This window comes from Xiphias gladius, chromosome 2 (genome assembly GCF_016859285.1).
Source record: "Xiphias gladius isolate SHS-SW01 ecotype Sanya breed wild chromosome 2, ASM1685928v1, whole genome shotgun sequence".
NCBI lineage: Eukaryota > Metazoa > Chordata > Actinopteri > Istiophoriformes > Xiphiidae > Xiphias > Xiphias gladius.
This window is the reverse complement of record NC_053401.1, coordinates 16,531,913-16,555,127: the sequence shown is the minus strand read 5'-3', so window position 1 is coordinate 16,555,127 and position 23,215 is coordinate 16,531,913. Positions and strand designations below refer to the sequence as shown.

Sequence of the window (23,215 nt, the reverse complement as noted above, 5' to 3'; positions counted from 1 at the left end):
ATATCAATTACTGTAGCACTGATCTGAACAAAACAATTGGCTCTAAAGGGAAGTGACACACTGTGTAGTTTGTTTGGCAATGTGAATGGGCGACACTCCAAGCACAGGGTAAATTGAATTCAGATGTTTCTTGGCAACAAGTTGTTCCTCTGTGTGAGAAAAGTAATAGTGCTGAAGCAATGCTACAGGAAGAGTTGCCCCACTCAGCTGACACAAAGTTGCACTGTGTGCCACCACCATGAGGGTTAAAGGAGGATTCCAGCATGATTTGAGTTTTTCCTCATTTGTTTTATATTTTAAATCCTTTCAATTATGTTAGGTTGTAAAAGCTTTTAGGTTTAGTCAGTTCAAAACAGCACAGAAAACAACTAGACAATATAAATTCAACTTCATCCATCACTATGAATACGTGGGGAAAAAAAAAGAATTATACTACTAACTGGATAAAATTTTTCATATTTTGAAAGAATTCCCAGCCTTTTTTTATACAAATGTATTATTACACCTTTTACAGAACCTAAAAAGACTAAGAGTCTACAGCCATACTAGCAGCTCTGTGAGGCTTTACTTAGACAACAGTGGTGCTTTGTGCTAAATGCTAACATCAGCATGCTAACATGTTCACAATAAAAATGGTAACATGCTAATGTTTAGCGCGTATAATGTTTACCACATTCACCCCCTTAGTTTAGTTTAAAAACTTGCTAACATTTGCTAAATTGTACTTCAGTGGCAAGTTACAGCTGAGACTGAATGCCATTAGTTTTAGAGGTACAGTATTTGGTCAATGATGGTGACAGATGAAAAATTAAGGGATCACAAAGTTATAACAAATCATCCTGAGGGAGGCATGAATGTCGGTATCAAATTTCATGGCAATTTCTCTCATAGTTATTGTGATATTTCAGTGTGGACCAAAATGGTGGACTAACACTCCCAGCCACACCGCTAGCATGGCTAAAAATCTGTCTGCAAGCCTATTCTTTAACCCAAATGCATATATCAACAATTCTGTCATTCTACACATTCTGACAATTGTCTCAGACAATTTTTGATTCCAGCTTTCATTGGGATCTACTGGCATTTTCCTAACACCAGGCTCCACCTCCTGTTAATCACAACCCAGTCAAGCCAACAGTTAAACCAAAACAGAATTCTTCTGCCAGCCAAAAACGAAACTAAAATATAAGATACATTTTTCACACTTAAAGCTTTTGTGAGCTGAAGCAGAAGCAAAAAAACACTGGAAATCGTGCTGGAACATTCCTTTAAATCCATGAACAGAGAACAAATGAGGGGTTCCTGTTCTTACCCATAATCCAGACTTTGACTACAGTGTATAGAGCACGTCTTCTGTATCAAGAATTCTTTGCATCAGAGCTAATTTAGCCACCAGTGATGAAACTTACCAATGCAAAGAGGTCAGAGGAGTGATTTGTAATCAAGACTCATTTGCACCATCAGCTCTGGCAGTATAAAAAAATTCTCTCCAGAAGCAATATCCTGCTGAACATGCAGATATGCTGATTTAGTGTCCTAGTTAGTGAGCTGGCCTGAGAGCTATGGCTAAAGACAGCACATGTACACGATATAAACAACCGAGGTAATGCGGTAATGCTCCTTATTTTTCGAACCCTTATTTTTTATCTCTTGCGGCGGCTGAGCAGACCTAAATAAATTGTGATGAGGGTTAAATTTAGACTGAGAGGCTGACAGCCCAGCCTTCAGCACCAGCAGGGCTCCCGTGCCCGACCCTGTGTCCGTAAACGTTCATTTTTATCTCCAAAATGCTTTCACCCTGGTTGAGTGTGTCAGGCCTTCCCTGACTTCATGTATGTGGGGATGGTGCCTCGCTGAGTCAGACCCTCGAAGCGTTTGTATGTGTAGTTGAGGAACACCCAGTCCTTTGACTTGAAGTCTGGCTCTGTCGCATTGGCTGTTCACAAACACAAAAGAAAAAGAGGTTGTTTTTTTTTAGTTTTTTTTTTATTATTCTAATACTAAACTGGGATCATTACAAAACTAAATGTAAATGCCCCTACAAGTATTTAAAGCCATGATATATATGAAGAAGCTGGGACAACAACAGCAGTGTTGCTGTTTTTCAGCACTAGCATAAATGACCAAATGTTAAAATAAATTTGTTTGTGGCTCAGTAAGTTCCCTGTTGAGAATCTATTACTACCCAAGGCTAGTGTTCCTAATAAGGGATTTTCCTGCAGTGCAGCTAGCTGAATAATTCGTAAGTCAAACCTGGCTGAAGGATGTCTGATTCAGGGAAGTCATCAAAGTTGGAGGTGTCGTCAATGCTCTTGATTTCAATGGAGATAGCTGCTGGTCTCTCCCTGTCAAGGCAAGACAGAGGTAATCGAGGACAAATTAAGAAGGAGGGAAGAACACAGAGAGTGGTGGTTTTGCAAAAAAGGTTAAAAGAAAACAAAAACAAAAGAAAACAGCAACAAACAAAAAAACAAAACATCCTTGCTGTACCTGATGTGCTCCCAATCCACCGACTCGAAGAACGGATGACTCTTGATCTCCTCCACACTCACAGCTCCAATCCTGTTCTCAGCATCAGTGCAATACCTGAAACACACACACACACAGCAGACTGATGATATATCTGCCCAATAAACCTTTATATACACATTATTGTTACATAAAAACCTATACAAATATTCAGTAGAAATACCAACATTTTTGGCATACAGCCTTCTTGTGAGTTTGTAAAAGAGTTCGTCTTAAAAGAAAACTGCATCTTAAATACCTTAATATCAAGTCTTTGGCCCTTTCTGAGATGGGTACTTCAGGTGGGAAGACTAGGGTTTCCTTCCAGTTCATCACCTTCCTGTAAGTCTCCTGCGGAGTCTCTGAGCAGAAGGGTGGATAACCTGAACAGAAGCATCAAGGATTTTAGAAAAAGCTGGTGGTACTGTAATACTAAAACGTTATTATCTAGCTATAGCTCTAGTTATTATCTAGCTAATTATCTACTGTAATTTGATGAAGACGAGGCAACTTTGTTGTACAATTACTGTGTACAGCAAACATTAAGTCAATTTGATTTTTGCCATCTACAAATGTGATTTTTGATTATTTGTAAATATATTAATTTATTCAAACAATGATGCCAATTTCAGTTATTTTTTACTCTCCAACCGGAAAAATTCGCACTGTACATCCCTGTCTCCCTGTGTCAGGCTCACAAACAGACAAATGCATGCTTACCGATGAGCATTTCATACATGATGACACCCAGAGACCACCAGTCACACAGTTTGTTGTATCCCGTCTGCATGAAGACCTCAGGAGCAATGTAGTCAGGCGTTCCCACAGTGGAATAAGCCTGAAAATCACACAGAAAGTTGGAAGGTGTGGGTTCTTGGAAGGAATTTAATTTAAAAAATGGACTAATGTACTAATTTTCATTTGGTCCAACATCCACTGTTAATGGACAACTCGTCAATATTACATCACTTTAAAAGTCTTGTTGCCATTAAAGATGCTCTTTACTGGGATTATAACAGTACTTTGTTCATGAAACATGTTCATTATTGTGTACTATGCTCTTCCACGCCACCATGGCTGTCCTTGAGCAAGACACTGAAACTTTCTCTGCGTGCTGGCCACAGTAAGTTCCTCTGGAATACCAGTACCAGTAAAATGCAAAAAGCCTTACCAGCTGCCTCCGGTTCTTCTTCCAGGTTTCTGCTTTCCTCTTGGAGTTCATATTTTGAAAGGCTGCAGCATGCAGGAAAGGATAAACAGGAAAAGTATGTGATTACTTGAATAGTTACAGTACATTTTTTTTGAATTAGACCAAAGCAGTGTCTCTCTGAAAACTTATTTGCTGGGCCACAACAGGCCATCCCTATAAAGGCAAATGTCACTGGCTGACTGGCTGGCTGGCTGGCCGACTGATAAAGTTGGTCAGCTGACCAATGACACCATTGGTCAGCCAAATGCCACTTGACTAAGTGCTGACGTTATACCACTGGTTGTTGCTTTTTCAAAATGAATTTGCACAGTTTCTTTTGTGTCATCAGGGAGGCGTTTACAGGCAGAGTTGCCAATTTAGAGTCTTTGTTACTAGATTTACTGACTTTTCACACCCTTTTGGCAACTTTTCTCAACAAAAGTACCTAGCAAGAAATCTAATCTGGCTTTTTGGACAAACTTTAGTGACTTTCCATAGAAGAGAGTTGCCAGTATTGCCCAGTGAGTGCGATGTTTGGTTCTCCCTCTGCAGATACACCTCTATGTGTTGCATTCAATTGACTGTACAGCAGCTGACACAAATGTGAATGTGCCTCTAACTTTCTCTCTGAGTGATCATTTTACAAGTAAATATAGCTGAAATCACAGCACAGCCGTTGTCTTTAACCTATGTGTATGGTGATTTTGTCAAATAACGCTGGGGTTATAAAACCAGGATTTAGCAGTGCAGAGAAGCAGCTTGGGAATGGCTTGGAAGTGACTGCTGATTATCATGTAGTCTTAATGGGCCACGCTTAAGTTACTATTTCATACTTGTTCCGTTGTCTGACAACAGAAATAAAAAAAACAGGTAAATGAAACCAGCTTTATTGGGAATTCAGCTGTATTAAATTACAGTATATGTGAGTACAGAGAGAAGCAAACAGATAAAGGGCAGTTCAGCCATATATTAGGTGTGGACCTAGTCTTGTTTTATTATAATGCACATGAATATACATCTGTATTTGGATGTGGTTACATTACTGCTTGACTTTTATTGTGGACATTAGATTTTTAACTCACAGAAATCACTGGGTGGGTTGTGCGTCAGGTTCCTGTAAAATTCTGTGCGATGAGCCTTCTTCAGTCCCGTACACAGGCCAAAATCTGACAGCTTCACGTGTCCCTGTGAGCAAAGAGACATTTGATAAATCATCTGCCAACAAGCACGTGCACCATGCACTGTATGCTTTACCAACAGCCAGGAAATTTCTGGGTGTCTGTCCATGGTCTGCATAACATTTTTGTGTTTTTTAACAAAATCTTGGACAAGAATGGCTGACAGTGACGGTCGTCACAGTAGTGTGTGTGTCTGTTTGTCTATGTGTGTTTATGTGTATGTGTTCTCACCCTCGAGTCCAGCAGCAGGTTGTCAGGTTTGATGTCTCTGTGGATGAAGCCCAGCTGGTGGATGGAGTCGATGGCCAAAACTGTCTCTGCGATATAGAACTGGGTGGCCTCTTCAGACAGAGTGTCCTTCTTCATCAGCAGGGTCATCATGTCACCTGGCAAATAGGTCAGAAGTCAGAACTTTTGAAAAATGATAATGCACAAGATTTTTCTACCCATGCATGTCTTACTCACTGTAGCAAATTAATATATCTTCTGTTCTAAACACTGAATATCAGGTAGCTCTCTCCTGTTGGTTTGTGTGGTTTGTTGTTAGTTGGCATTAAAATCGTCATAGCTACTTCAGCATCTAAATCCACAATACCACCCACATTCATTTACTGATTGTTTTTTCAGGAAATGCAGCCCCCCTTTTCCTGTTTGGAGAGAACTGCAACCTCATACAATAATTTTTGTCTCAATGTACACTTGCAGGTCAGACTTTTATCAATCTGAAGGTATCAGTGCAAACCTCCAGGCAGGAACTCCATGATAAGGTAGAGGTTCCTCTTGTCCTGGAAGCTGTAAAACATCTTGACCACCCAGGCGCCATCTGCCTCCACCAGAATATCCCTTTCTGCCCGGATATGAGCAACCTGTAGGGAGAGAGTAGACAAGCTACGACACAAATACCATGACTGTAAAGATACAAATACCACGACTGCAGCAGCAGAAGCTTTAACAGTGTGCCTCAACAGGCTGACAAATGCTTTACTTGTTCCTTTTCAAGCATGTCTGCTTTTCTCAATATCTTCATGGCGTAAATGTGCCCCGTGTCTTTTTTCTGCACCAAACGCACCTGAAGGAGAAGACATCACAGTTAAAGTCACAAGGTATGTGAATAAAAATGTCAGCTAATTGCTTGAAGATAGCAATGTATGCAGATTACAGCATTGAAAGTATAATACACAGGAAACTAACACTATGTTAACATTGTTGTGAAAGTGTACAGAAATGGTGTTATGGTCAAGGTAGGAACTACTGAAACCACACAGTCCTGATGGCCTTGACTTGACTTTTTCCAACACCTCTTGCAACATTTCTAGCAATGAAGATTTCAGTTACAAAGGACTTTAGCTTTTTCACTCTCTTTTTAATGTACCTCTCCAAAAGCGCCTCGTCCAATAACTTTAAGGGACTCAAAGTCATCCAAGCCCAGTCGCGTCCTCTTCAGTCGCAAAAACTCGGTCTCCTTACGGGCATGCTGGGAGCGTCGCATTACTTTCTGCAAAACACAGAGAAACGCTTAGTGATCTGAAGAAGTTGATGAAGAAGTGAAAAAAAAATCTAACATTTTGAGATCTGTAACTGAGAATACAAAGAATATTGTACCTCCTCATCTGGTAAACCCTCCTCTTCCATTGCCTTCTCCAACTTTTTCTGCCTACAGTAAAAACAACATAATGTTAAAGGTATAAAAATCAGATTATGTCTGAAAAAATATGGCTAAAATGTTATACTTGTAGTTAATTTACAATATATGCGAGAGAAATTTTGGATTGACAACATACTAGGAAGGATAAGGTTACCTAATGCGTATGAGATCTTTAAAATGAATCCCCTTTCAGTTTATGCAGGCAAGTAAACAGCGAGTCAGCTGAGGCGCCAAACCGCATTTTCCTGGACTAGATATGAACTCTCAGGTAATGTGAAAACTCAAGATGCCCTTTTTTGTGATGAAACACCTCTGCATTGTTACCATTTCCAATGGCGGATGGAGTAACATTTGATGCTTTAAAGAACAGCTATATTTACATGCAGAGTAACTGAGGTAATTGGCTGCACTATGGTAAAGGTCTTGAACAACCTGTACTGCATGAAGTAACTATTAAAAGGTGTGATAGAAGGAAGTAAAAGGTAAAGTAAAATAAATAATTTGTTTTTGAAGCTTTTGTTAAACAGACACATACAACATAGCCTGGAATATTCCTGATAAAGAGCAAAAGATGCAATGGGTCAGGTATGTTTCTATACATTTGTGTGAAAAGGGGGTTATTTCACAACCTCATCTCGCGTTCCTCATGCTGGGTGAGCAGAGTGCTGTAGAAGTTTTCCAGTGTCAGCTTGGCCACGGTCACCCTCTCTCGGGTGTGGTTGCTCATGGGAAGGGCAGCTGCAGTCCCTCCCGTCATGGCCATACTATCCTGTTTAAAAAAAAAAAAAAAAAAAAAAAAAAACCCACACAAAAAGAACAACAAAAAAAAAATGTCAGGTTGTGCATATCAGTCCAGTCACTGCTTTCCTACTAGCATGACATGTATATTGGAACAATTTCTCCATCAATTTTAAAAGATAAAAGGATTTGGTCATCTACAATATTCTTTTGACCAGCCAGCGAGGAGTTTCACTGGGATGTATTCAACAGAACTATAACTTCATATTCACTTATTTAACTCTTCATTAACCGAAGTTCAATTCACTACCAATAAAACACACTCTCAGTCATTTCATTACAGTCAGGAGTTTTGCTGCTGTAGCCTTACTTGGTGTGATATGACCAATAGCTTATGATGGCTAATGTTAGCTAATGTTCACAAACTTTAGCTATATATTACTAATCTTTTAGCATTTTCAATTAAGGTTAGGTCACACCAGCATTTCAAACAGCAAATTTAAATTAACTGACAGATAGCAAGCTGGCAAACTCAGAAAGCTCTTGTCCTTTCTCAGTCTTTCGATGAATGAAATGATGTACAACTCTGAGAACAAAATGACAGGGAGTAAAACTCAGTACAGAGAAAAAAGAAAGGCTCAGAGACCTATGGTGATTAACTAGCACTGACGATTTCACAAGAATGTGCTGATAAACATCGCTATGCCACTCTCTGGTGTGACTGGTCCTTTATCCTGTAATAATCATATTTGGTCATTGTGATTGTTGTCCGTCAAAAGTTACATAGATTTGCTTTAAACACAAGGGAGGTTCACACTCTGCCCTCTGGTCAGCCTCCCTAACAGACCAGTAGGATTCAGTACTGCAGTGACAATGACAAGAACCCTCACTGGCTTCTTTTACTTTACAAAGTGCCTTCCAGAAATAATTTTATACAACTGATTTTACAGGCTGAGTAGGGCTTGGTATATTAAATAAACCAATCTTTATGTGTAAAATCAGTGGGTGGAGTTTAATTATAATAATACTTGACAGATATGAAAAACTGCATATTACTAGAACAACACAGCTTTATAAAAAGGTGTAATGTCAAAACTATTAACCAGAGCATGACTACAACTTTTCTTTTTAGGGTTACACTAGGCAAGATTTTAAGGACAAAAATGTCACCAGTAATCAAGATGCTGCAAACTGATGAATTCATGTAGCAATGCATTCAAACCAAAGAGCAAAATACAAAACAGCAGTAAGCACCGCTCCTTCCAGAAAAGCAGGAGTCAAAAACACTCGTTAAACTGCCTTGACTTGATCCTTCGTGTGTTCACCAAGATAAAGATATGTTAAGCTCGGAAGTGAACAGTTTACTGACATCATGTTGCAGGTTTTCTGGGTAGACTTTCAAATAGAAAACATTATCTAACACTGTACTTTTTACTTCTGATCAGCAAAGTTACTGAGTGTAACTTTACTATGTGAAAGTCTGCTTTTAAATTTCAATTCAGACTGAGAGGCCAAGTAAGATAAAGGTCAATGATCAGGAGGTATCCATTTTTACATTTCAGAGTGCAGCTCTGGAACAGATCCCTTAACCACAGACTAAGACGAGGTTACCAAGTCAGATCCTTGGTACAAAAATATTCTTGTGACCCGAGAACAGCGACGGGATCATTTGCTATGGATGGCTCATGGTCTGCAGGGTTTAATTACAGAAACTAATCTGTGAAATTTCCACACCTCTTTTTCAATATGCACTCCTGTGATTTTTACAGTCTTGGATAATATGAAACAGCAAAAGAAAAATTCCAAAACTAAAAAACAAAGACGGAGGACAGAAAAACATCCTACTTGTCAGCTGAGGAAATGTGAGATGGTGATTTTACCGGTGGGAAAACCAGAGACCATCATTCATTTGCAAGAGCAATGCATCACATCAGACCTTAGTAGAGATCCATATGTAACAGCTGGAAATTGACCAGTGTTGTTGTGCTCATACTTATGAGCACATAAGCAAGAACAATTTTCTCTACAAGGGCACATACTGACATCTTGGATTTGATGTGTAGCACTTGTGTGGGTGGAAAGAAAACCACAGAGAGGAGAAGAAACACAAACGTACTAATGAGCTGGAGGCCACAAGCCTGAATGATGATGTAAAAGAATGAAAGGAAAAAACTAAGCACTACGAAGGGAACTTTAATTTTCTTCTTCTTAAATTAGTAGAATATATAACATGATCAGATTGGGAACATATAATGTAATAGAGGGAAAGAGGAAGAGGGTGGATATGTAAATTATCAAAACATTTCATCATTAGAAAGGTATGAATGGGCTTAATTAGCTCACACAAAGATAAAACAGCCCTGCAGCCCAGAGATAGGACCCATGTAATGTCTAGTCACTGGCCCTTTTCCCGTATCAGCCCCAACAATCTCAAAACAACGAGACATTTCCTGACTTCTGAGAAAAATCACTGAATCACTGATGCAGACCGCTCGGTTTGGGAGGCTTCTTCTGGGTGGAAAACCAGGACACTGACAAACGAGGGTGTTGAGTTACTGAGATCCGTACAGAATTACCTGAGCACAACACTCCAAGGAAGCTCATCTTAAAGGGTAACACCACTGATCATCACAAATAAAATATGATCTTCAAACACAAGTAGCACAAGCAAACTAATTACAGTTCTTGTGAGGGCCATCTACTGTACTCATCGGAGCCAACTCACACAGGTTGGGCAGGCAGATAGGTAGGTAGGTATTATCGTCTCCGCCATTTGTACAGTACATTCTCCTACATAATAACCCTGTTAAATCACTTCATACAGTATTTACATGCTGACAAAAAAGAAAAAATAGAAAAATACAACGCATGTTGTTGTGATTACACTACTATGGAATTCAGAACTGCTATGGCAGAGGGGGCAAAACTTTTACTGAAATGTGCCCTTTTCCATTTAAGTTTCCTGTATCTGTGATCAGATAGGAGTAGAGTGAAAAATGGGTTGAGGACCAGGGTCATATGATAAGGTAAGTGATGGCTCTGTTGTTGAAATTTGACAGTTTGGAGGTTGGAAGACCAACAATTTTGGAGGCAGTCTGTGTAACATGGAGAACTTCTTCATGTTAGACACAAACAGAATATTGAGAAAATAGGGGGAACATTAGAGTAGTATCGACTGAATAATGCTTTTGTAGAACAGTAAAAGAAGGTGAACTGATGAGGCTAAATTATTATTATTCTGATTAGAAAAATGTTGTAAAGCTTTTTCATCAAAGCTTCAAGATATTATTTTTGTCATACTGCCCAGCTCTACTAGTTTGCTGTATTGAGCTCAAAGGTGGGGAATGGAATAGTGCTTTTCACCAACATTTGTTTTGACTTGTCATAGTAGAGAAAGGAAAAGTGCTACTAATAACATTAAATGATGGCTCCAGTGAGCCAGTATGCACAATTGACTTTTTCCACAGCAGGCATTTTTATTTGTCTCATGGTAAGCACTAGTGAAAAAATTTTTAGTAACGATGGCTCAGTTCCATTGAGTGTCCCAGTGAGCCATGACAGTGAGCTTGCATGCTCAATATCAGGACCCTGGAACTAGCCCACCCAAATGGAATGCAGTCGTTTTGAATGTTAACAATTACACCTGTGCTGTACACACTTGTGGCATAAGCCTGAATGAGTTTTGTGCTTGTTTTTTGACCAAAGTGGAAAAAGGAGCATCATTTAATCAGTTAGAAAGTGTTGCATCACAGCAGAGCCATTTGGGCCTTTAGCTCAGACTGAGGGGATTCAGTTTGGCTTGAAGTTAACCAGATACACCTCACAGCTAAACAAACAAGGCTACACCGCTAAGGCACTTATAAGGAAGTAATTTTAAACACAAGATCAATATTTAGAGTCCAAACCATCCAGTCTAAAACAGGGGCCAGGAGCGAAATCTGACAATCATAACTATAATCTCCAAATGGTCACAATGAATAAAACTTTGTCATAAAACTCAGATGATGTTTCCCCATTTTACTGAAACTATTAATGGTTCAGTCCACCCAAATTACACAAAATATACAGTCATACACTCAATGGTTAAGATTTCTGCTGCCACCCCAAAACAATTAAACTTCATTAGGGGTGCTCAAAGTGTCAAAAAATTTGCTTGGAAAAAAAGGCAACAGAGTCACCTGCTCTGCATAATCAACGGTTACTATAGATATTATTTTTCCATGGGTAGATACTACATAGCTAACAACATACAACAACATAATGTGATAGCAATAATCCTGTTGCAACACTGAAATTCATTATCAGACCTGGCAGATAGCAAGCTCAGAGTCAGACTCTTAATGCCATACATGTGAAGGGAATACTATTATCTATGAAGTTTGAATAAATAAATTTGAATTAAATCATGGCAGATTCAGAGTGTAAATATTTCCTCACATGGGTGGCTTCTCAGTTTGGTGTAAAATTCTTCAATTTATATATGTGTGTGTGGAGACCCACAGACACACTCCACCCTTTAAGTACTGTAAGTGACTGGACAGGAAATCCTTTCTGTCCTGAATGAAAGGGCTCGGTCATGACACCAAAGAGAGGAATGGGGCACGCACACACACACACATGTGCTTACACACATACACACGCCCACAGAAATGTGAAAGAATGTAATAAAAATGACATAAAAATAGCCACTGTAAAATTTAATTAATGGGAACTGTATGGGAATAGTGTGTATCAATAATTCAATAATATTCCTATCATTATGCTGATTTTCTTATTGCAATATATTCATAACTTATCCTTATTCATAGTTATACATCTGTTTTTCCAGTGGTAGTATATAAAAGATGCTTCAAAATTGTAAAGAAATGACAAAAACAGACATTAATTTCACATATATTCTGTCGAGATTAGTGCCACAGGAAATGAATGTATTTCAAAATATATGTGGACAAATCAAAATAAATGTAAAATGTGCAACATGTATAGCTTTTTTTATGTGTAACCTAACTGTTGTGCTTTTAATCCAGTGTACTGAACTACTCGCCTGCTGAAATGGTGTGTAACTTAATGGAGTATTAAACAAGCTATGTCCTCAAATTAATATTTAGCCTGCCAAATGTCACCAAATGACACTTTTCTGCCTCCCTGTCAAACCTCTACTAGGTGCCAGTCTAGGTCCGCCACTGCTGCCTAAGACATGATGACTGTTACTAAATAATACTCGTTGCTAAGATAGTTATATATTTTATTTAATGTTTTACACAAATATTGGGTCCGTTTGATGCTGCGTTGTGTTAGCTAGCTATTTGTCTACTAAATTCCCTTTGCGTCTCTCTGGCAGGTTCCATTACAGCAATGAATAAAAACCGACAGCATAAAAATACACAGCATTCTGTAAGAAATATTTTCACCTACCTCCGTGTCCTGCTCCAGAGTCAATTATTGGCCTTGTCGCCAGCCACGGCCCAGGTGAAGAATTATAATGTCTTATTTCGTATTTTTCTGACTGATATTTAGGCAGCCTAAAGCTACACGCTCCAGTTACTGGCTACCCTTTGGAGAAACCTATCGGGCTGCACAGTAAACATCGCCGATATTAACGCCAAATCATAACAAAAATCCTCTGACGTTCACAAAAAGCTAACCTGAATTAATTAGAAAATATTTTAATGTCTTCATTTGTAAACCCTGACCTCAAAATTCAACGCATCCCCCTTCGTAAATATTATAAAATATGAAATAAGCAGTGCTGCTTCCTGGGACCGTTGGGCTCATCACACGTTCTGCAACGCTTCGGCGTAGCGCTTGAATGACGTTACCACGAACCAATCATCGATGAAAAAAAAGAACCCGTGGTTTCCACTGGCCAATCGTATATGGAATATAAAAGAGAATGACAGGTGTATCAGCCAATGACAAAATCTAAAACGCCCCGCAAGGATTGTGTTCCAGGATGCGGATTCGTTTGGTTAGCAGGCACTTGCAGCATGAAAGAATACATAAGCTTTAGTAGTTGTAAGCCTTGTTACATAATATTATTGATTACGCTCATTGCAGATCCTTACCAAAAAGAACCAATATTTTTTTATTACTTTTTTTTAGAATAAATAAATTAAATAAACATTACTGCAGTTCCTTCAATGCTATATGAAGTGGAAGAGGGTATCTGAGGTCAATAAAAGGTCACATTGTGATCAAAATACAAATTGCAGATTTTTAATTGATATAGCTGACCAAGAGACATTTGCCAAAATAAGATAAAATAAAATAAAAACTATAGGAATAATTTTATTTTCAAATATTGCCATTATATAAATATGAAAGAAAAAATAATCTATAACCCATAGAAATTTTATTGGGCTACTTTAGCCTAGTGGCAATATAGGAAATAAAGACACCATAAAATGCGATAAGATAACAGTAAAAAAAAACATGACAGTGCTACAGATGTGTAACAGCTCAAGAGGACTGTAGCTTTGGCCAAAAATACATAAAATGTGGTCATTGTTTAAACTAGACACTGCAGATTATGATTTCACATTTCAACACTCTTTCAATGTAGAAATTCCAGAGGATAATGACTTGTTTCCTCCGATCACCCAGCAAGGATTCTTAGAAATGTATTCACCTTATCTGGCATTTCCTTGTAGACTTGTGTCTACCTGACAAAGAACTAGATGAAGCGACAAATTACCCCAATTACTACTGAAAAATGCAAATAACGAAACTGTAACACCAAAAACAAAGTTTTGTTGACCAAAACACAACAAAAATCAATACAGGTTGGTAGGTGACGTTTCTCTGCCATAAATCTCCTTATTTGGACAGGCTGGGGGCTTTTACTTTTAAAGCCATGATGTCAACGTGCAGAGAGGTGGGTGTACCCTGCTAAAACATCTGGGTGTGGTGTCAAGCAGACAAGGCTGTTTCTATATTTCTTACATCTCTCACATCAATGGGACCCACTGAGCTGTGACACAGCACTTATTTTTAGAATTGGGCTATAAACTCTCTGGCCCACGGCCTATGTTTCGCAAATTTCAGTCTGAAACAATCAGACCATTGAACCACATTTTTAGTGAAATCAAGACCACATGACTGTTCATGTTTGGAAACATTCTAACTAAAGTTAAGGTGATTTTCAGACGGTAACAGTTAAAATAATGATTTTTCCTATTCAGATTGTTTATTTTGTCAGAGAAGGCAGATAAAAATTACTAGATTAAAAAAAAAAATAATCAATTGGTCAAGCGTTACTGTTTTTTAAATCACCTCATGGGTCATCTAGGTCACTTGGTCTTTAGAAAATATACATACAAAGAGTATTTCTCTTATCTTTAGACACTACATTAAAAAAGATTAGAGATTCGCTATCCTAAAAAAAACATTAACTTGGGTATGCCATCTTATGTGATTTAAGTGCCAGTGTTGAAAAAAAATGTATAAAATGCACCCCGAAATTTTCTTACCCCCCAAAAATGTGTATTTTCTTTCCAACACTAATTTTATCTTGCATACAAAATCTGTTCATGAAATATTATAAAACCATATTCCTTTAAAAGTTGACATTTTGAAAGTATGTTTCCAGCGCATCTCGGTGTTCAAATTTTACTTGTAGGAGTAGAACATTCATGCATTTCTTGTATCTACATTATATTTCAGTTATTTAACAGATCCTTGCATGTACAATGACAGAAAATAGCAGAATAAACTTTCATTCCTTGATTACTAATTAACACTGAATGAGAATGAACCATCAGGTATATGAGCTGTCACTCCCTAAAAAGCAGAAGTGTGGTCATATTGAAAAAGTGAGGTCATGTAAAAACAAAAAAGCAACAAAAGGACCAAATGTTACATCTATTAGATCAATTGGAAGAGATCATATTTTCTGCTCAGTCATGATTGTCTATCATTTGTGTAATTCTTTGATAAAATATGTGTACTTATTGTAACATGATTCAATTAGGGCTGATACTGTACAATAAGCCAACACAGCTGTTTAGGATTCAAAAGTACATACAATTTAGTAAACATGTTCCAACGCATTTTTGTTATGATTTAAGTAATAACAGTTCTGCTTTAGTGAAAAAGGACTAAAGGGGAGCACTGCTTGTGAGCACAAATTGTGAAAACAAAAATCCTCCATTTTATTAGAGAAAAGTGCTCATATTGAAAAACAATTACAATAATGTATCAAACTAATAACCTGAAATGAAGATAAATATCATACTGGTGTACTCAAAAAAAGTTTCAACAAACTAAATCCCCAAAGAGTTTGTTGACGCTTTATTAAAAAAAAAAAAAGGGAAAAAAGACTAATCACGGTGACAGAAAACTGAATGATTCCACTTTTTTAAAGCGGCCAAAATGAGAATTATGATAATTTCATTCATAAATATCTACAGAAACAGACTGAGATACAACTCAATATATACCATATACTATACATAAAACACACAAAACTTGAGATACCCTTTGAGACCATGAAGAAGTATTTTTCCAAACTTTCTGTCTCAAGAAAAAAGCTCCATAAACAAAAACATGTATGTAAAGATGTCTTCTTTTACTTCTCTCCAGTTGGATTTGAGGCCAAGATGTCTGTGTATTTGTAACTCTTTCTAAGCCAAATTACTTTAAGGGCACAAGAAAATATGATTTAGAAATCACCATAATTTTTTCTATGAATATCTAGATAAGTGAAAGAATTCTATTTGACTCATCCACAAAAATCTGGTTAGCATCTAGTGTTCTCCACTCAGACATATTTGACACACTTAAGGCCACATACAATTAGGTACATAGGTATTTGGATAGTGACACAATTGCCTTGAGAAGTTCTTGGTTGCTTTCACAGTATGTTTTGGGTCATTATCTATCATTATCTACTCTTCTCTTCCCATCATTCTGGTACAAGTTAATCTTGGTTTCATCTGTCCAAAGAATCTTCTTCTAGAACTGGGCAGGCTTTTTTTTTTTTTTTTTTTTTTTAAAAACATGTTTTCTGGAAAAGTCTAACCTGGCCTTTCTGTTCTTGAGTGATACCAGTGGTTTGCACCTTGTGGTAAACCTCTGTATTAACATTTATGAAGGCATCTCTTGATTCTAGACTAGAAAGGCTTTTTCTTCACCAAGGAAAGAATTCTGCAATCATTCACTTTAACTGACTTATGTGATCTTCCAGGTCTTTTGGTGTTGCTGAGCTTGCGAGTGCTCTCCTTCATTTTAAGAATGAAACAAATTGTTAATTTGGAGACTCCATAAATTTCTGCTATCAGTCTGATAGATTTGTTTTGTTTTTTCAGGCTAATGATGGCTTCCTTCACCTGTATTGACACCACTTTGGACAGCATATTGAGAGTTCCCATGAACAGATACCAAAGGCAAATTCACCACTTGGAATCAACTCCAGACTTTTTATCTGCTTAATTTATCATGAAATAACGAGACAACAGGCTACACCTGACCATGAAACTAATCAGTCCATTGTCCAATTACTTGTAAGCCTGAAAATGAGGTACTATGTATAAAAATAGCTGCAAGTCCTAAATGGTTAATATAATATTTTTGTTAAACCACTTGAAAGCTGAAAGTCTACACTTCAATCACATTGTGGCTTCAATTCAAATCCATTGTGGTGGTGTACAGAGGAAAAATTAAAAAAAATGGTGTCATTGTCTCCAAATACTTATGTACTTAACTGTATTCAGACATATTCAGCTTGAGCGTTTTGAGGCTCAGTTGGTGTCTGAGGGTAAAAATAAAGAGTCAAAGCGTGAGTGAAATTGTCCAAAATTGTATAACATATGCTGTGGGTCAGGATTCGGCTGTTGAAGGCTGGCTCTGTACCCCATTGCGGGTGCGGAGCTGAGACTGGGCTATGTCAGCCAGGGCGCTCTGGATCTTCTCCAGCAGCATGTCACCACGGTAAACCACGTCCTCCAGACGAGTTGCTGCCTCATGGTTCTCCTCTTCCAGCTGCCGCAGACTGGCCGCCTGACAAGAGGTCAAAGCAGGTCAGATTCATTTAGAATAAAAAGCTTTTGGGTTTTTTTTTTTTGAGGGTCAAATAACTGATGCTTTTGCATTTTCCCTTTAGTTTTCTAGAATTCGATCCAGATCAAGTTGTTGTGCAAACAAGCCCTGAGCTTCAGCCCTCACACTACCGCACCCTTTGTCCTTTAGACTCATTATTTATGTCAGGATGTTACTAACCTCTAACTTGCCTGGTGATATGACAATAACTGCATCCCTAAATAATGATAACATGTATTATGAATATCCAACCATCAAATACCTGATTTAATGGGTGATTTACCTAGATAACAGAATATATAAGATATTCTCATTTACACTGAATACTGTAAGTGAGAAAATGTTACTGTGTGGCCAAATACCACTAGCTAAACAGTTACATATATACAATAAATATTTTGTTGATTTTTGAAGTGAAGTAAATACAACCCCTGCAGCAAACAGACATTAAAATGAATCTCTCTTCAAATGCTAATCACTCTTACTTTTTATTTCATGACCTTAAAGAGAAAGAGTTTGGGCACCCTGCTACTTGGTAACCCCGTTTGGCAGATATCACAGCTTGCAAACGCTTCTTGTAGCAGTCAATAGTCTCTTTTGATTTAGGAATTTACACCCACTTTTCCCACAGCTCACTTCAAGTTCTTAGAAATTTTTGAGCTGTCTTGCAACCACAGTTTTTTTTCAGCGATGTTGAAAGTCGGGACTGTGAGGGCCATCCCAAATGTATTCAGCTCGTGTCGGTTGTAGTAGTTCATGTGAGTAGTAGTCCTTTGGCAGGAGCCAGCCTCTTTTCAGTTTCACACTCTTGACTGACTGCAGGCAATTGAATCCAGAATTTGCTGATATTTAGTGGAATTCATTCTTCCCTCTATCTGTACAGTGTTTCCCATGTCACTGGCTGGCACACAACCACAAAGAATATTTCCACCCCCATGCTTTGTTTTGCCTTTCTGCCCAGCAGATGTTCAGTTTTATCTGAAAGTTTTCTTGGTCTTCCAGATCTTGCCTTCCACAGTTCCCCTTAACTACCATTTCTTAAATGACACTTCAGACAGTGGAAATTTCAACCTACTTTGTCAGCAACAATTAACTTCATTTGCAGATCCTCAGTCAGTTGCTTAGGAGTTCATGGTTGTTGAGTCTTACCACAAGGTTTTAAGAGTCATAGTTTATCAGCTCTAGAAATGTCATCAGCTGGCAATTCCTAATGAAAATTCTTGACCTGCCTTACAAGTCCTAATGAATCAGTTAAGGCCTAATGAGTTAATGAGACTTTAAAAGTAGAAGGCTGTCCAAACCTTTGCACATATGCCACAATTACGGTTTTATTTTTTTCTGTTAATAAGTTAATAAAAAGTGACAGTTCATTAACATTGGAAGAAAGGGTCTTTTTTAATTTCTGTTTACTGCAGGGGTTGTATTAACTTCTTCTCACTTCAAAAATCAACAAAATATGCAATTTCCCCAGGGGTGCCCAAACCTTTGCATACAACTGCAAATGAGAGATTGTTTATGATTCCTTAAGGTAACATTTTGAGCCACTTTTCTGTTACTGCATGTTTATGAGTACTTTTTATGCTCTCATTTACTGATCAACAGCTGTATTTCAGGCTGTCAAGAAATTCACAGTGCGACTTGATAAATGCTGTCAGTTAGTTGTAGTCCAGGTTCAATAGAGGTGACAGACATCACTATTATGATTTTTCAGAGAAAAAAAAAAAATGAAACATGTAAAGGACTTCACCTCCCACTGCAACTGAACATTTAACTTATTCAATTCTGTACTGACGCAGTGAATCTTTGTCTATATACACTAAAATTAGTTTTTGCACCGATATGCAAAACTCTCCTGACATTTTGCGTTTTCCTGTCAGTAGATATATCCTCATTTCTTTGTAAGTTTGTCCATTTTCTTTTAATCTGAGCAACAGTAATGTGGAGATGTTGGAGCTAAGCACTAGCTGCAATTCACAATTCCTTACCATACACACCTATCATGTTATATTGCGTAATCATAAGATCACGTAGGTTTTACATATACACAACACGTGATTAGTTTGGACTGAAATTCTCAATTACAAATTTATAGCACCTCAGTTAACAAGGATGAGACACTAAGTTTTAAGCGGTAGACTATGGCATTAAAATCTTACCGGCCTATTTTCATGGAAGTCTTTCCATGCGCTTCTGCTGCTATGACAAGTTAAAATGTCTGAGGTGAAAAAGGCTTATTGGATTGGTGTGCCAAATTGGCTGTATTGACACCATTCATTTATTGGATGCCTAATGAAATCTTATCACCAAACACCACATTGTATCACACCTCACTATATTGTGTGTAATTATAGATTCACTCAACAGTTATCTTCAACAGTCATCTATGCATTTCATTGAAGCACTTCTCTATTAATTTGCACTAACCATGCACAGAATATTAGCAAGAACTATAACTGTATATATTTAGAGCTCTAGTATGATCATAGATTTTAGTTATTTATAGGATTTAGGAAAGATAATATAAATATACAGTATATATTAAACCGATTAATGTGTTTGTTTCAGTGATTAAAATTTTTTTATTCTTGTGTCTGTTAGCTGCCTCTAGGCTTCTTCCAGTAAATAATAATAAGAGCAGCCTGAAAACAGATTACAGTCATTTGTTTGTTTAGTTTACACCAACGAGCAGACATCACTCTGCTTCTAAGTGTCGAGAGCTGTCAGTGTAGATAGCAGCCTTCCAAGCGTTGACCTGGCTCTCTCTACTTGCTAGACATACTAACTGGGCTTTGGTGTGTTCATTTGCTATAGTAAAGGCTTTCGGGCATTCAAACCTAGGTCTCCCTGAAAGAAATGCTTTATAATGACTTAGTTCAAACATGACAGGACATACTTGAGTCATGTAGAAAATGTGAATAGATCCTACCGAGTCACACTGCCATTGTGACTTTCAGGAAAAATTGAGGATAAAAATGACTGTCAGAAAGATGCTTTTGTGTGTGCTGACCTGCAGAGCTGCTGTGGACTCCTCACTGGGCAGAGAGTCAATTAGTACATCCACATCTTTCGCTGTTCTGGCTATCAGGGCTGCAAACAGCTGGGCATATTCTGGACAGAGATTTCAAAGAGTTGAACCCAAACAAAAGGTACAAGGTTAACCTTATTGTCATTCAAAACTATATATGATAAATGCAAGGAGAAATGGAGAAATATTTATCATCAAAGCAGATAATTGTGGGAAGACAGAAGTTTTAAGGATATATGTAAAAAATGGGTAAATTAATGGTGTGGATGAAGAAATAAAAAAAAATGTGCCACAGGAAGACTTTAGGGAGACTGCAAGGAAATACTATAAATTATACAGATACATGTATGTGGGGGGGGGGGGGTTAAGATATAAAAGAGTAAAATGTAAAAAAGGGATTCAAGAACATCACTTTCTCTCCCAATATTAACTGATACACCTAAAGTAAGGGTGTTTAAGCCCAACAAGCAGACTGAATTGCCTGAATTTATTACACTTCTTTATTTATTAGTATAGTATTTGAATGGCTTTAAGAAATATCTGAGATGTGTTGAGCGATTCAGCAGTCTGGAACCTGGCTATGGGTATTGATCAATACCAAGTAATGCAAACTCACTGGGATCATTCTTCTCATGCTTTAAGTGAAAAAAAGCTGCAAATTCAGTTCTTAACTATCAGCGGCAAAGTTCATACAGCTACATTCTTTTCAGGCATATTTCTTTTATTATTCTTTTAGAAAGGTTAATGAAATTGTGTTTTTACATATTCATTATGCCACTGACAGTGAAACACTATTTCCTGTCATTATGGACTAGTTATTTTTGGAAACACCCTATCAATTTAATAAGATGAAGAGGCAAGATATATTAAACGAGAAGACAGAAGTAAATAAGGAAAAAATGGATTATAGCCTTAAAAGAAGGACAAATAAACCACCTTCGGTTGGGTTTGCGGGCTGATCCTTGTTGATAGCCGTCTGGATGTTACTGAAGGAGGCAGGAGGAGCACATTGTTGCAGGACGCCTATGGCATTACAAAACTGATCTGCAAGCTGGAGACACAAAACAAAACCACTGGTGGATTACGCTTTCATTCAAGGAAGCTAGTTGCTGACACTGACAGTCAGCCACCTGTTTGCTTCTTTGAAATTCTGTGTAACTTTCAGATTGGAATTTTTTTAACACCGCAACGCTGTAACAAATTTTTAACTTTGCAAATTAACCTGAAGCTAAACTTGTTTCGTGATACAGGCCCTTGGTCGTTAGCTACCCAGTGATGTCGCAATTTTAACAGGTTACTGAAATACTGGGGATACTGCTTCACAGCAGATTCTACATTCAATTACATAACCAGTCAAGTTTTATATTTACTTCGCTAATTATTAAAGGATGCTATTGTTTAAAAACTCAAAAATTTGCCTTACCGAATTGACAGCGTCTTGAAGCTGTGTTAGCCTGTCCGCCATATTTTCTTTTAATTTAGCAAAATCCCGTTTTTTGTCGCGAGAATGTCATCAATGGCATACAATCTCGCAGAATATGACGGTATTTGGAAGCCCTGTTTGGCTTATTAGCGTTTAGATTAGCTGTATCTAGTTATATCATCTCAACTGTCTTAATAGCTAACGAGGAGAGTGTTCAACTCAATGAGTCCATATCTGCAGATATCTCATTGTGTTTTAAAAGAGAATAGAGCTGCATCAGAGCTTGTACTTGTTGCTCCTTGATGGGGACTAATGTTAGCCTGTAGCTAATGTTAGCAACCAAACATCAACAGGAAGAAACGGACTAGCTAAATTCCAATGTCGTGCACTTTGAGTTCTCCAGGTACACCATTTTATTCTTGAATTAATTTCCTAGCCTTAATTAAAACTATTTTGAATGGCAGTCGACCAGTTAGACCAACATGCTTGCAATATGAGCCTTCAGTAGATTTGCATGACAGCTTTAGTGTGGTTAGTAAGTCAGCTGATAAGTAAGCAAAGACTTATGCCTGTGCGGCTGATAATCGAACGTTACTCCTAGCCGGTTAACTGAACCAGAAAGACTGAGTGTGTAATTATCTTTACGTTTGCCACAGTTAATGTAAAAATTGCGCACTAGTAACTACATATATCACCTACAACACAGCGAATTAGCTGACGCAGCAGCTGTCATCCAAGATATGACGAGGTTAGCAACGAGTTAAGTAACATACATTGTGTTTTTGGTTAGTATTCTGATAAGTCATGTCTTTTACTTCATTTTGGTCATGAACAATAATGTTAATTTACTTTTCTGACTATCTAGACATAATCTAGAGATGTATACATGGGGAGCCTCAGTTTCTGTTAGTATCACTCTTTATTTGAGGTCAAAAAGTGGTTTAAGGAATAAATTGATGAGGCATAGTGTGTTTTATCTAGCGTAATTTATTACTTGAGATAAAAGCCTAATTAAAGTGCACAATACAGGCTTAAGAATAGCAATAGTGAGGACTGGGCAAGATTGATGATATTAAATATCCCTGTGTCTAATCATATTCAGGCTATTGTTTCCTTCACAAGATATATGTATATTTACATGCAATAATTTTGAACCATCATTAGAGGCATTTAGTGAAACAGAAGAAAGGAGAACACTACCCCAGCATTTATGACACAATTTAAGATTTTATTGAACATTTATAATGCATTAAATTGATTGGTCTATGGGCTAACTTGGTGTTTATTACACTGATATCTACCTACCACATATCTACCATCTCTAAATGGCAACATTATCCAGTTACAAAATGATGCTGTTGTCATTAAACTTTCATAGTTCCTTGTAATGATAACTTGTATTTTCTCAGGCATGAACTGTACCTTAGAGAAGGTCTTGGCAGATGCCAAATCATTAGTGGAAAGGCTTCGTAAC

The 23,215-nt window shown here is 37.6% G+C and overlaps 3 protein-coding genes across 6 annotated transcripts in view; 1 reads left to right on the top strand and 2 right to left on the bottom strand.

The window, feature by feature from the left end:
• Window positions 1–674: 674 nt before the first annotated feature.
• On the bottom strand, window positions 675–13,068 carry LOC120798879 (serine/threonine-protein kinase 38-like). Of its 3 annotated transcripts, XM_040143673.1 has the most exons (14): window positions 12,674–13,068; window positions 7,150–7,289; window positions 6,478–6,529; window positions 6,248–6,370; window positions 5,861–5,944; window positions 5,618–5,741; window positions 5,107–5,261; window positions 4,780–4,882; window positions 3,680–3,741; window positions 3,229–3,346; window positions 2,768–2,891; window positions 2,491–2,586; window positions 2,254–2,345; window positions 675–1,936 (listed from the first exon to the last, which is right to left on the bottom strand). In XM_040143673.1, exons 2-14 carry the CDS (start codon window positions 7,281–7,283, stop codon window positions 1,812–1,814), a joined length of 1,392 nt encoding a protein of 463 aa, XP_039999607.1. In that variant the 5' UTR covers window positions 7,284–7,289; window positions 12,674–13,068; the 3' UTR covers window positions 675–1,811. The 3 variants fall into 3 exon arrangements, with proteins under 3 accessions (XP_039999607.1, XP_039999613.1, XP_039999621.1); XM_040143679.1 differs by lacking the exon at window positions 5,861–5,944; XM_040143687.1 differs by lacking the exon at window positions 12,674–13,068 and having other exon boundaries at window positions 6,478–6,525; window positions 7,150–7,254.
• A 3,586-nt stretch (window positions 13,069–16,654) lies between these two features.
• med21 (mediator complex subunit 21) lies at window positions 16,655–21,859 on the bottom strand. The gene is made up of 4 exons (XM_040143709.1): window positions 21,742–21,859; window positions 21,255–21,369; window positions 20,301–20,401; window positions 16,655–17,254 (listed from the first exon to the last, which is right to left on the bottom strand). The coding sequence occupies exons 1-4, from the start codon at window positions 21,781–21,783 to the stop codon at window positions 17,075–17,077; spliced, it is 438 nt and encodes a 145-aa protein (XP_039999643.1). The 5' UTR covers window positions 21,784–21,859; the 3' UTR covers window positions 16,655–17,074.
• Window positions 21,860–22,031: 172 nt separating this feature from the next.
• fgfr1op2 (FGFR1 oncogene partner 2) overlaps window positions 22,032–23,215 on the top strand; it is a 5,855-nt gene continuing 4,671 nt past the window's right edge. Inside the window, exons 1-2 of one of the 2 annotated variants that reach the window (XM_040143695.1) lie at window positions 22,032–22,144; window positions 23,151–23,215. The exon at window positions 23,151–23,215 is cut by the window's right edge and continues 72 nt beyond it. In XM_040143695.1, coding sequence (XP_039999629.1) covers window positions 22,120–22,144; window positions 23,151–23,215 — 90 coding nt within the window. In that variant the 5' untranslated portion in view covers window positions 22,032–22,119. Of the gene's footprint in view, window positions 22,145–22,192; window positions 22,490–23,150 lie in introns of those variants that run through there. The other variant, XM_040143701.1, reaches the window with a different exon arrangement.